The sequence below is a fragment of the Gallinula chloropus genome (assembly GCF_964237585.1).
Source record: "Gallinula chloropus genome assembly, chromosome: 22".
NCBI lineage: Eukaryota > Metazoa > Chordata > Aves > Gruiformes > Rallidae > Gallinula > Gallinula chloropus.
This window is the reverse complement of record NC_140107.1, coordinates 3,725,286-3,737,348: the sequence shown is the minus strand read 5'-3', so window position 1 is coordinate 3,737,348 and position 12,063 is coordinate 3,725,286. Positions and strand designations below refer to the sequence as shown.

Sequence of the window (12,063 nt, the reverse complement as noted above, 5' to 3'; positions counted from 1 at the left end):
TTCGGTACAGGGGTGTCTGCATGACGTCCCTTTACAGCAAGCCTCTCCAGCCAGGCAGCACTATCCCTTTGCATTCTCCCAGAGCCTCGAGGGCGCCCACACGGAGCGATGGGGGTGAACGAGGTGCTTTGCCTGCAGGAGGCAGCTCTGGGCGCTCCCAGGGCTCCGGCGGGGCCGAGCGATGCTCACACAGCACCCCCGACGGCACCGGCGCTGTCGCAGGGTCTGCGTGTGGCTGGGACGGTGCCGGCTGCGGGGTGAGGACGGAGTGAGCAGCACAGCAACGTGGGGGTGGGGGAGGGAATGGATGGCTCGTGTGACAAGAGGAGCAACGTCTGTCTGTCTGTCTGCTGCGCTGGTTGCTGCTTCCCCAGCCCCACTTCAGAGCGTGTGCTGGAGCCGGGCTGCGGGTGCCTGAGAGCCGCTGTCACGGGCTGTGCGGGGATGCTCCGGGTGCTGAACATCACCCTTGGCCCTGGACACCCCCGGCGGGACCCTCTGCCTCCCTGGCACCCCTCCTGCCAGCCCCCCCGGAGCAAACTGACCTCAGGGGAGGGAGGGAGACATGGGGTGGTTCTGGGGCGGGGGGGGTGTCTGTGTCCCCAAATCTTGTGTCTGCATTAGGATTATAAAGCTCACAGTTCCCAAACTGCCTCCTTGGCCTCCTGTTGCTCCCGGGTTTGCGTTGTAGTGGGGTGGGGGTCAGGGGGGGCCGCTGCAGGCCTTGGGCGGGGGGGTGGTGCGGGCCGGGGGTGCCCTGTGGGGCGGCAGCGGGGTGGGGAGAACTGCCGGGGGCCGCTGATGGACCTTGCAGGGCTGTGAGAGTGCCAGGGGGAGGAGGGGGTGGGGGGGATCCGAAAACCCGCCAGCCGAGTCGCGCTGGGTGCCGGGAGCGAGGGGGAAGCGGGAGGAGCCGTGGCGGCGGCGGGTGCAGCTTCCCGGGCCGGGGCAAGAGGGTCCTGCGGGCAGCGGGGGGTGCGGGGACACGGGGGCGGGATAGGGGGGCCCACCGCGGTGCGGGGAAGGGCGGGGAGCAGCGGGCGGGGGCGGGGCCGCCGGGCCGGGGCGGAGCTGGGCTCCCCGGGAGCCGGGCCCCGGGCGTACCCCCGCCGATGGCGCCCGGAGCCGGCCCGCCGCGCTTCGGGCCGCTGCAGCTGGCGCTGGCGGCGGCGGGGGCGGCGGCGGCGGCGCTGGACGTGTGCGCGGACGGGTGGGTGGCGGCGGGGTACGCGCGGGCCGGGCAGCCCGGCTGGGCCGCGCTGGTGCTGGCGCTGCTGGCCGCCGCCTCGGCCGCCACCCAGGCCTGCAGCTGGCTCTGGCTGCGCTCCGACCCGCCCGCCCTGCGCCCCGCCGTGCCCCTCTGGCTGCTGGCCGCCCTCCACCTCCTCCAGCTCGGCTTCCTCTTCAGGTAACGCTGCCTCCGTCCCGCCGCCGCCCTCACACACCCCTCTCCCCATCCCCCGCCGCCGCGGCAAACCCGGCTTCCCGCCGGCACCTCCGGCACCTCCTCCCTTCCGCCCGCCGGCACCTCCGCCCCGGCCCCGCCCAGCGCCCCGCCGCTGCCGGCACCCCGGGAGCAGCCCGGGGAGTCCCTTGGATGCCCGGGGATGGGCAGACCGGGCGCCTCCTGCCCGCCCCCCCCCCCCCCCCCCCCGCTTCGCCCCCGTCCCAGGTGTGGGGAGTACGCGGCACCCCCCGGGCAGGGGGTTTGGCTCTGCCCCGGCTTGGAGCCGCCCGCAAGCCGGAGCTGCCCCGGGGCCGCCCTGCCCAGCCGAGCCCGTGTCCGGGTGGGAGATCGTCCGCTTGCACCCAGGGCGATGCTTGGTGTCGCACCTCAACGTGGTGCAGACCCTGCAGCGTTTGGGGGGGGGGGGGGGGGGGTGAGCAGTGGTTTGGGTGCAAATCGGAGCCGTTTGAGTTGTCCTGTGAGCTGCAGGGCCCCCAGCAGCCCCTCACCGCCGGCCGGGTCCCCACACAGGTGTCTCCACGCTCTGAAGGTGGGCTGGAAGGTGTGCTGGGCCAAGGTGGAGGAGGAGGATGAGCAGAGCCACATGGCCTTCCTCTCGCACGACATCAGCATGCTGCGCCTCTTCAGGACCTTCCTGGAGAACAGCCCGCAGCTCACGCTGCTCCTCTACATCATCCTGCGGACAAACAAGGCAGAGCCCTTCCAGGGTGAGGGGCTGGGGCTGGGGGGCTCCAGGGGTGTAGTCTGAATGGGCTTCGAAGGGGCAGACCAGGTGGGCTGTCTGGAGGCTGCAAGACCCAGCAGGACACTGTCCTTGTTTGAGCTGTCTCTCTTCTCCCACATCACTCTTTCCCTCGATGTGACACACAGGAGGGTGGACCCCTGTCCTGCACTGCCCCACAGACTCCACTGGGCTTAGGGTGGGAGGGTGGAAGCTGTGGGACCTCTGTGGTCATTCCCCTGTGTGCCTCAGGAGAGGCTGAAGTTTGGGAGAGGAATCGGGAGCCCGCTGGGTCACAGGGAGATGCCGCTGGGGGTGCAGACACAGGGTGGGGCACAGACTGCTGAGGAGCTGCACCCCATGCTGGGGTGGGGAGCGAGTGTCACTGCAGTGAAGTGGGGAGCACAGCCAGGCACTGGCTGGGGGGAGCCAGCAGCCCTCTCCTGTCCACATCAGCTGTGGGCTTCCCTGGCAGAGCTGCTTCGTTTCAATGCTTCTTCCCCATCTGGGCACCAGCCTCCTGGGGGCTGCTCCTGACTGCTGCTGGTGCTGAGGCTCTGACCACAGCAGCAGCTTTGTGAGCTGGTGGGAAGCTTGTTTTAGCAGTGCTGGGGCAAAGGGAGGGTTTGGACCGGGCTGAGCCTCCCTCAGTCTGCCCTCAGCATCTCCACCGCTGTGTTTGCAGGACTGGGGATCTGCACCGCGTTCCTGTGTGTGACCTGGTCTCTACTGGACTACCACCAGTCCCTGCGCTCCTTCCTGCACGACAAGTACGAGCTGAGCCGGGGCTCCTCCGTCATCTACTTCCTGTGGAACCTCTTCCTGATCTGCCCCCGCATCCTGACCCTCGCCCTCTTTGCCCTGCTCTGGCCCTACGGCGTGGCTGTCCATTTCCTGCTCCTCTGGATGGCCATGTTCCTCTGGGTCAGCTTGCAGGGAACGGACTTCATGGAGTCTCCTGGCCCCGAGCGGCTCTACCGGGCCGTGGTGGCTGTCATCCTCTACTTCAGCTGGTTCAACGTGGCGCCGGGGAGGACGCTGTACCGGAGCATCATCTATCACGGCTTCATCCTGGTGGACAGCACGCTGCTGGCCCTGTCCTGGCTCTGGTGCGGGTCCCCCTCTGACGAGCACTCCTACCTTGTCTATGTGGTGGCTGCTGCCCTGCCCTGCTACTTGCTGGGGCTGGCACTGAGAGTCACCTACTACAAGTGGCTGCACCCCAACGTGTGGGTGCAGCAGGAAGGTGCCTGTGATGAGGTGGACGCTGACACGGGGAGCGACAGGCTGGGGTTTCGCTTGCTCTCAGTGCCGGAGCTGGTGAACAGGAGGATGCAGTGGATGGCCCAGACCCAGTTCCCCATTTCCCAGCAGGCAGGACAGCGCTCCCTGAACGGGGCGGCTGCTGTTGAATCTGCTGTCTGAGGCAGCCCCTTCGAACTGACTTGCCAGGGAGAGAGAGATCTGTTAGTCCTGCTGCCTGTTCAGACCCCCAGGCTGTTGTTTTGGGCAGGAGCAGGGTCTTGTCAGACACCAGGGGTGATGTACAAGCCCCTGGCGAGTCCGGCAGCGCAGCTCATGGGTGAGCTGTGGTGGTTGTGAGGCTTCTGGCACCTTATGGCTGCATTGTTGAGTTGGTTTCTTGTGTTATTTATTACTGGGTTCTTTCAAAGAAAAAACAAAAAGCAATGGCTTTTCTCTCTTTATGTGCCTCTCCTGCACCCACTGCTGCTGCCTGGGCTTGTGGGTGCTGGTGGGGGACAGCGTGTTCCCTCCCTGTCAGCTGTGAGCTGTTCCTTCTCTTTTCAGCCAGGATTTTCCTCCTCCTGTTTTGCTGTCCAGGTCGAAGATCATCTGTTATCAGTGAGGGACGGGGAAGGTCTCAGGGACTCCCTGGTGCTGGGAGAGCAGCTGCCCCAGGCAGGTAGAGGTAGTGGGGGGTACCTGTGCTTGGGGGGGGCTGGGGCTGCACAGTGTCAGGGCAGGAGGGGGCTGTCCCCTGCCTCGTGCTCTGTCCCTTCTGCAGGGGGACACACGCTGCAGCGAGGAGTCTGTGCACAAACAGGGGCTTTGCCCCTCGATGCGTTGGCTGGGTCCCTGCCAGGGACGTTTCCTGCTGGAGGCAGGGTGTGAGGGGCTGGGCAGGGTCCCCCTTTGCTGCTGCCCCAGACTGGCTGGCACTTTTCTCCTTTGAGCAGCAAATGCTTTTCGGGGGTGGGGACTGGCAGGGTGGGACCTGCTCATCCTGGGGGAGGTGCCCACACACTGGGCTCAGCACATCTCAGTGCTGGAGGCTCGTTACGGCCATGCCACAGTCCCATGTCTGGCATTCCCAGCACCCCCAGCAGTGCTGGGCCCAGCCCAGAGCTGCCTACGGCTCAGGGGGCCCAGCCTGGCTCCTGGGCACAGGCCAGTGCCAAAACCTGAGCTGACCCCACACCAGCAGCTGTGGGCACAGCCCAGCTGCCCCATGGTGTTGGCCCTTGGTCCCTTCCCCATGTCGCTGTCACCTGCAGGACCCCCCTCCCCAGCCGGCCCCAGGGTGGGGGGCATCAGGATGCGGCTGTGGGGAGGCTGCAGTGCTGGGTGTGCAGCTGAGCCCATGGCCAGGGACAGCACGGGGTGGGGGGGGTGTGAGCCTTGTGCAGCAGAGGGAAGGGCAGCATCGTGCAGGCCTGGCCATGGCTGTCTGTCCCCTTCCAGTCTTGCGCCCGGGAAGGAATAACTACTGGAATCAGGACAGGCTGGGGGTGACCTGCTGGAGAGGAGCTCTGTGGAGAAGGACCTGGGTGTCCTGGTGGGTGACGGGTTGGCCACGAGCCAGCAGAGTGCCCTGGGGGCTGAGAGAGACAATGGGATCCTGGGGGGCATCAGGAGGAGTGTGGGCAGCAGGTCACAGGAGGGGATCCTCCACCTCTGCTCTGCCCTGGTCAGGCCCCACCTGGAGTGTTGTGTCCAGTTCTGGGCTCCCTGGGATCAAACAGACAGGGATCTCCTGGAGAGAGTCCAGAGGAGGGACAGAGATGATGAAGGGCCTGGAGCATCTCCCCTGTGAGGAAAGGCTGAGTGAGCTGGGGCTGTTCAGCCTGGAGAGAATAAGACTAAGGGGGGACCTTATTAATGGTTATAAATATCTTAAGCATGGGATGCAGGGGGAAATGGGCAGCCCCTTTTCAGTGTCTGTGGGGACAGGACAAGGGGCAATGGCTGCAAGTTGGAGCACAGGGAGTTCCACACCAACATGGGGAAGAACTTTTCCCCAGTGAGGGTGAGGGAGCCCTGGGACAGGCTGCCCAGGGGGTGTGGAGTCTCCTTCCCTGGAGATATTCCAGCCCCATCTGGACACCGACCTGTGTGCCCTGTCCTAGGGACCCTGCTTGGGCAGGGGGTTGGACCCCATGGGCTCTGGAGGTCCCTTCCCACCCCTACGGTTCTGTGATTCCCCCCAGCAGAGCCAAGGACCCAGGGCCACCCCTCCAGCTCCCCCAGGCCAGGGGACAGGGCTGCCTGTGCACCGCCACCAAGTCCAGCCTGAGCTGGGAGAGGGCAGGGGCTGCCTGTGGGGCTCAGAGAACAGGCTGCACCAAGGGCTATAGAAAATACAGACTTTATTTTCTATTTTCCAGTTCACAGGACAGTTCCCGTTACAGACACAAAGGGGCGACAGCTCCCAGCCAGCACAGCCCGGGCCCACCCCTCCTGCTGCCTGGGGTCTGCTCACAGCTGGGGGCTCCCACTGCTCCCCCTGAGCTCCTGGATGGACATCTTCCCTGGGCTCTCAGAGGCAGCAAGGGGGGTGTGGGTGTGTGTTGACATCACTGTGGATGCAGGGAAACTAGAGGGGAGGCCAGCAGGACCCAGGCAGGCTCAGCCTCTGCACCCTGGGGCACCAGGCTGGCTGCTAGGCACTGGGGCTTTTCCCAGGTCAGCTACAGCCAGTTTTGGGGGTAATGGGAAAGCACAGAGCAGAAAATCAATGCTTGGTTAGAGAAGCTGTTGCTGCCACCCCAGGGAGAGGAAAAACCCTAAATTCAGCCAGCAGAGGAAAAATAAAATAGCCAGGTCAGCCTTTATTAAACATAAACACAGAATGTACCATCGACGCCTATTAGAAAAGTACTTTACATACATTCAAGGAAACGTATAAATATCAGTATGAAACACCACTGGCTGCAAGAGCTCCACACTCAGCTCAGATTTTGGTGACATCTTAAAATTTCCTTAAAACATTTCAAGGTAACCAGACACAGAGCAATGCCACCCACCTGCCGGGCTGCTCGGCACTGCGGGGCCGGCGCTCGCTGCCAGTGCCTGGGCAGAACACATCCCACCCCCCCAGTGCAGCCAGCACAGCTTCACATGCTGCTCTGGACACGAGTGGAGCTGCTCAGCCAGGCCAGGTGGTGGGAAGTTAAGGCACAGGTTTTAATCCCAAAGTTCAGCCGGTGGGAGTAGGAGACGTGCTCCCAACAGGCTGTTCTGCAGGCTGGGCCATGTCCCACGCCTGCCTGCAGATCTCTGGGTGGGCTGGGGACCCACAGGGAGATGATTCAGGATCCAGCACAGACTCTTCTGTGGCTGCAAAATAAGATTTCAGACCCTGGGAGCAACAGGGCTGCTGCTCAGCATGGCTGATCCTGCCAGATCCGCTCCGGCTGCCGACACTTGGCAGGGACCCCGGATGGGCTCCAGACCACTGCAGCCCTGGAGCTGCACCCAGCAGCACAGGATCCAGCTGCTGCCAAGCACCAGCACACAGCCACACTGGCTGCAGCATGGGACTGCCCAGCAAGCCTGAGCTCTGCAAAGGCAGCAGCTGGGGAAACACCCCCTGTGAGCTCTTGCTGCTCTGCTGGGCGCCGCTCCGCACGGCCCCAGCCTCTGCTGGGTCAGGCCCCTGGAGCAGAGCAGCAGCTGGAGGACACTGAGCTCTTCAGCAACACTGCAGCAGAAACTGGCTCCTCAGGTTGTTTCCTGATGGGATGAGATCACCACGGTGCTTGTGGGCAGCAGCTCCTGCAGCAGAGACCAAGGGTGGAAACACGCAGACCCAGAGCGTCCACCTGAGCTCAGAGCACATGGACACCAGCAGCACGGGGGCTGGATGGGGAGCAGGCTGCTCCTCACACCACCCTGGGGGACCTCCTGGTGTTTTAAGAGGCAGAACACATGAGCCACAGCCCTGTGTCCAGTCCCTCAGCTCCAGGGATCCAAGCCCCCTGCTCTTGGCACCTTCTCCATGATGGTGACCAGAGCTGGCCCAGGAGCTGCTGGCTCCCAGGGCTCAGCAGAGCAGGGGCTGAACTGGCCCAGCAGCCCCACAGCACCAGTTACTCCTCAGTAATTAGTGCCATGGAAGGGAGGCAGCAAACCTGCTTCTGTGGGCATGGCCTGAGTGGGCCAGTCACCTCTCCAGAGGTGACATGCTTTCAGACCAGTGCCATGTCCCAGATGGGTGACGCTGGGCTGGGGACAGGAGATCAGGGGGGGTTTGGGTGCAGCTGCTTGGCAGAGGCGTGTGGTGGGGCACAGGGATCTCCCTGGTGCAGACACCCTGCTGCTGCAGTGCCACCGGGGTGCAGGGAGTGGCAGATCCCATGGAGCAGATGGGATCCCTGCATCCCAGGGAGCAGATGGCCTGGCCCAGACCCAGCAGCTCGTGCCAGCCCTGGCTCAGCTGCAGGTACTGCAGGTCCCTGGCTCCAGCTGCCTTCTCAGAGATGGTGCCAGAAACCCCAGTGTAACCATCACCCCAAGGCCATGTGCTCTTGGCTGCCCAGTCCCAGTGTCACAGGAAATTCAGCCCCCCTTAGCAAGGGGGTTTCAGCTCTGTAGCTGGGTGAACAGAGAGAGGAACACAGTCAATTCCATCAGGTTCTGCTGAAAGGAGCTGCTCACAAATGGAGCTGGGAATGCAGCAGAGGTTAACCACCATCCTGGTCTTCCTAACACTGGGGAGGATTCAGTTCTCAAATTGTTTCTAGCCCAGAGGAGGACTCTGTTCCCATCTGAGCAGCCTGCAGTGGTGCTGTGCTGGACCTGGATCGCTCAGGAGGGCTTGTTTGCTTTTTCAGGGAGAACCCATGGGATCTGTGGCTGGGTCACAGCTACCTGGAACCCAGAGACCTCCTGTCTGGCTACAGGGCTTGTGCACACAGTGACCAGGAGCCACTGGCATCACCTCTGAACTCCTACACCTTCCTCTATCAAAGAGCCACGTATCCCAGGCACACTCCCTCATCTATTTTCCAGTAATCCCACATTAAGGAAATAACATAAGGACATTGTAATAAATTAACTGCTTTGAACACCCAGGGAAGGAGAGAGACACGTTTCACAGCAATAGAGGTACTTTTGACATTTTCATTAATATTTCCCATGAAAAAAACTCTTCAGCTTTGGGAAATGAGGGAGGGTCAGCTCTGCCCTCAGTATTTTTCTATAAAAATAAGGTTCTGTGTTTACTGGGGTTCTACACCTAAACTGAATAGAAAGGAGAAGGCTCTTACAAATACTTCTGCTGTTGTATCACCCCCTCCTCTGGAGACTACCTGCTAGAGGAGTTCAGCTGGCTTCTGTCAGTCTCTTCTTTGCCAAGCTCTAGCTCTGCTGAGGCCAGAGCTTTTCTTTAGAGGACACCCTTGTAGGTGGCAGGGCCTGTGCTCCTGAGGAAAGGACGTGCTGTCATGTTCTACTGTACAGTTCATGGTAGGTATGTTTTTTTCATGAAGCTGAAAAGCGAGTCCCCAAAGGTATGTGATGTCCACCTTCCCAGCCGTGGAGAGGGCTTGGCTTGCAGGAGCTTCAGGAACACCTCTGCCCCGGTCTCTTACAGGAAGTCTAACTCGAGGGCTTGGTGCAGGGACACGAGGTCTGCGTGGTTTGTGATCCTCCAGAAAGGCATGTTGTGCTACAACAGAGAGGTGACACAGTCAGGTTCCTGGGAGGGGTTTTAACACTGCTGGGAGCAGCCAGGGTGTACCTGCAGGCTGGGCATCACGGTGCTCCTGAGCGCTGCCCAAGCACACGCGTTCCAGATGGAACACGCTGAGGATGGAGAGCTCAGCACCCGGCTGGGAGCTCTGCTGCACCTGGGAAAGGGCTCAGGGGAACCTGTGTATGTGACAACAATGTCCTGGGAGTAACCTGTGCACTTCACCACTGTTAATGAGCTGGGCTGAGCTACCTATTCAGCCCTGTCCAAGCCAACCGAGCCCCTTCGCTCCTCGGTCGTAATTCAGACTAACGTGGTGTGTGTGGAGCTGCCTGCTGGCAGCACAGTCCTGGCTGCTGGCAGCACAGTCCTGGCTGCTGGCAGCAGAGTCCAGGCTGCTGGCAGCAGAGTCCTGGCTGCTGCTGTGTGTCTGATAAACTGCGCTATCCTGCCTGGCAGTGGGGTGTTTCTGTTGAGACACGCTGCATGGAGACACTGCTTCACAGGGACAGTGTCACACACAGTCCCAAACAGAAGGGAAACAGAAACTTTAAACCCCCAAGTGTCAGAAAATTCCTCATCTTCATGTAGTGAAAGGTGGGATGGAAAGTTGGAATCAACTCTTTAACAGTGGCTGGACAAGGGGGATGGAGTGAAGCTGAAGGAGGGAAGGGTTAGATGAGATATTGGGGGAAGTTCTTTCCAGAGAGAGTGGTGAGGGGCTGGAACAGGCTGCCCAGAGAGGGGGTGGGTGCCTCATCCCTGGGGGTGTTCAAGGCCAGGTTGGATGGGGCCCTGGGCAACCTTGTGTAACTCCAGGCCTGGAGGTTGGTGGCCCTGCCTGTGTCAGGGGGTTGGAGCTCTGTGATCCTTGGGGTCCCTTCCAACCCAGACCATTCTATGATTCTATAATCTCTCACATCAAAGATTCCCCCTGACTGCCCTGGCCTGAAGAGTTTGGCTCTGGAACAGGAGTCCCTGCAGGGAAACTGTGCTGCAGCAACATCCCTCTGCATCAACCCCCTTCCAGCTCTGCAGAGTAGAAACCCACCTGCTTGGCTGCAACCTCTTCATCACGCCCGTCCCCGATCACCACATAGGTGACTTTCTTTCCAAACCGTGACACGATCCTCTCAAAACAGCTCTCTTTACCTGTCAAAACACAATCCCACTACAGTGAGCCTTGGGAGAGAGTAACAGCATCCTGAACAGGTCCCTTCTTTGCAGCATGGGAACACATTCTTGTCTTCCTGGGAAGAGAAGACCCAGGTCAGCTTGTGAGGCCAGAAGACAAGACCATTACACGGTCAGCTGGACCACAGCAGCTGCTCAGCTGCAGGAACCATATTCCCTCTGTCAAAATCCCAGGTGAGCCACAGCAGCCACCTCAGTGCCAGGCACCCCAGCACCCACCTCAGTGCCAGGCACCCAGCATAGCCCCTTACCTATCTTTGTAGCACTATAAATATTCTCGATGGGGAACACCTCGCCCAACCCGTACAGGAGAACTTTGGCAAGAGCTGGCACCAGCTGGGTGGTTGTGATCAGGATGTTCACACAGTTTTTTCTAGAAGAAGGAAAAAACACTTGTCAAAGTGCATCTACAGCCAGTGGTGCTGAGGCTACTCCAGCAGGGTGCTCAGCTTTCCCAAGTGCCACACACTCTGTGCCAGGCTTTCAAGAGGTTTTTTAGGTCAAGCTTCTGATTTGTGGGGTTTTTTGCTCACTTTTTGTTTTAAACAGAAACCCTCCAGCCAAAATGCAATTTTGCAAGCACAGCCCTATTATGGGACCTTCCTAACAGCAGATATTGCAGAAGAAAAGTCCCAAAGGGTCTCAGGAGTGGAGTTCCTGCACTTATTTCCTTTGCTTCCCAGTACCTGGGACAGACAGCAACAGTTTTCCATAGACACTGCTGCAGCACAGCACTGCATGCAAACCTGAGTGGCAGGGAGGGTTCAGAAAGCAACGTGGCATTTCCAGGTTCCTCACCTGGACTGGATGAGCAGCAGGGACTTGAGTGCAGTTTCCAGCCAGGAATCTGTCAGCACTTCTATATCAGTCCGTAGTCGTTGCAGAGCTTCCCTCTTCTGGGGGCTGAGGAGGCCTGGAAGGGAAGCAAGGCAAGGTTTCCCCCCTGAGCCATCTGCAATCCAACAGCAGCCTGTTCTGCTGTGAGACAGTACTGAGGGAGTCTGACAGCTCTGATTTATTCTGGTTATTTCTCAGGAAACACCCAACAGAGTGGGTTTTCCTTGTACAAAAATCTCTCAGCAGGAGATACTGTCCAAGGCCACAAAGGAAGGAACTCCCACAGTCACCCTCTGACATCCTGCTTCCCAAGGACCCTTTCCACTTTAATCCTTTGCAGATATCTTTCTTAATCCCCTTTGTTTTTAAATCACCACCCATGTTTTGCATTCATTTTTATCTATTTTCTCAGAGCATCCAGTTTTGAATTCATGACAACCAGAAATGAAGCCCATGAGCTCAAACCAGCTCCTGCCAGTTAACACAACAAGGGAGCCCTCTGGCAACGAGGCAGAGTGGGATCTGCCATGGGCTGTGCTCACAACTGCTTTACCATGTGGCTTAGACAGGTCCTGGAAGACTCTGCATCCAGGTTTCCCAGATGCAAAACATGGATTCTGATCCCTACCAGAAGTAAGGTACCTGCACCACGCTGAAGTGCAGACTTATAGATTATTAAGGCAGAAGTTATAGGTTTGAACACCTGCTTCTTAGAAAATATGTCCAAGAAAACATTCTAGCAAGGTTCTTTGTGTAGGCAAAGGGTACCCAAAGCCACAACCCACCAGGCCCAGTACCCCTGCAGTGAGCTCCAGCAGCATCCCCTTCTCAGGGATCCCAGTGCCAAGAGTCAGACTAAGCAGGAATGTTTTCTGCATTTGGTGTCTGTGTTTTGCTCCATTGTTACTG

General features: G+C 59.9%; 2 protein-coding genes across 6 annotated transcripts in view; one reads left to right on the top strand and one right to left on the bottom strand.

Moving 5' to 3' along the window:
* Positions 1 to 1,112: 1,112 nt before the first annotated feature.
* XKR8 (XK related 8) lies at positions 1,113 to 3,798 on the top strand (the record flags this gene model as incomplete). The annotated part of the gene is made up of 3 exons (XM_084274318.1): positions 1,113 to 1,408; positions 1,979 to 2,175; positions 2,875 to 3,798. 3 exons carry the CDS (start codon positions 1,113 to 1,115, stop codon positions 3,612 to 3,614), a joined length of 1,233 nt encoding a protein of 410 aa, XP_084130444.1. The 3' UTR covers positions 3,615 to 3,798.
* A 4,159-nt stretch (positions 3,799 to 7,957) lies between these two features.
* The window catches only part of EYA3 (EYA transcriptional coactivator and phosphatase 3), a gene marked incomplete at its 5' end in the record, with an annotated part of 38,420 nt that continues 34,314 nt past the window's right edge, over positions 7,958 to 12,063 (bottom strand). For 4 of the 5 annotated variants that reach the window (XM_084274164.1, XM_084274165.1, XM_084274162.1 and 1 more), the window contains 4 exons: positions 8,539 to 9,099; positions 10,175 to 10,275; positions 10,569 to 10,690; positions 11,116 to 11,230. In XM_084274164.1, coding sequence (XP_084130290.1) covers positions 9,019 to 9,099; positions 10,175 to 10,275; positions 10,569 to 10,690; positions 11,116 to 11,230 — 419 coding nt within the window. In that variant the 3' untranslated portion in view covers positions 8,539 to 9,018. Of the gene's footprint in view, positions 8,025 to 8,538; positions 9,100 to 10,174; positions 10,276 to 10,568; positions 10,691 to 11,115; positions 11,231 to 12,063 lie in introns of those variants that run through there. The other variant, XR_014617796.1, reaches the window with a different exon arrangement.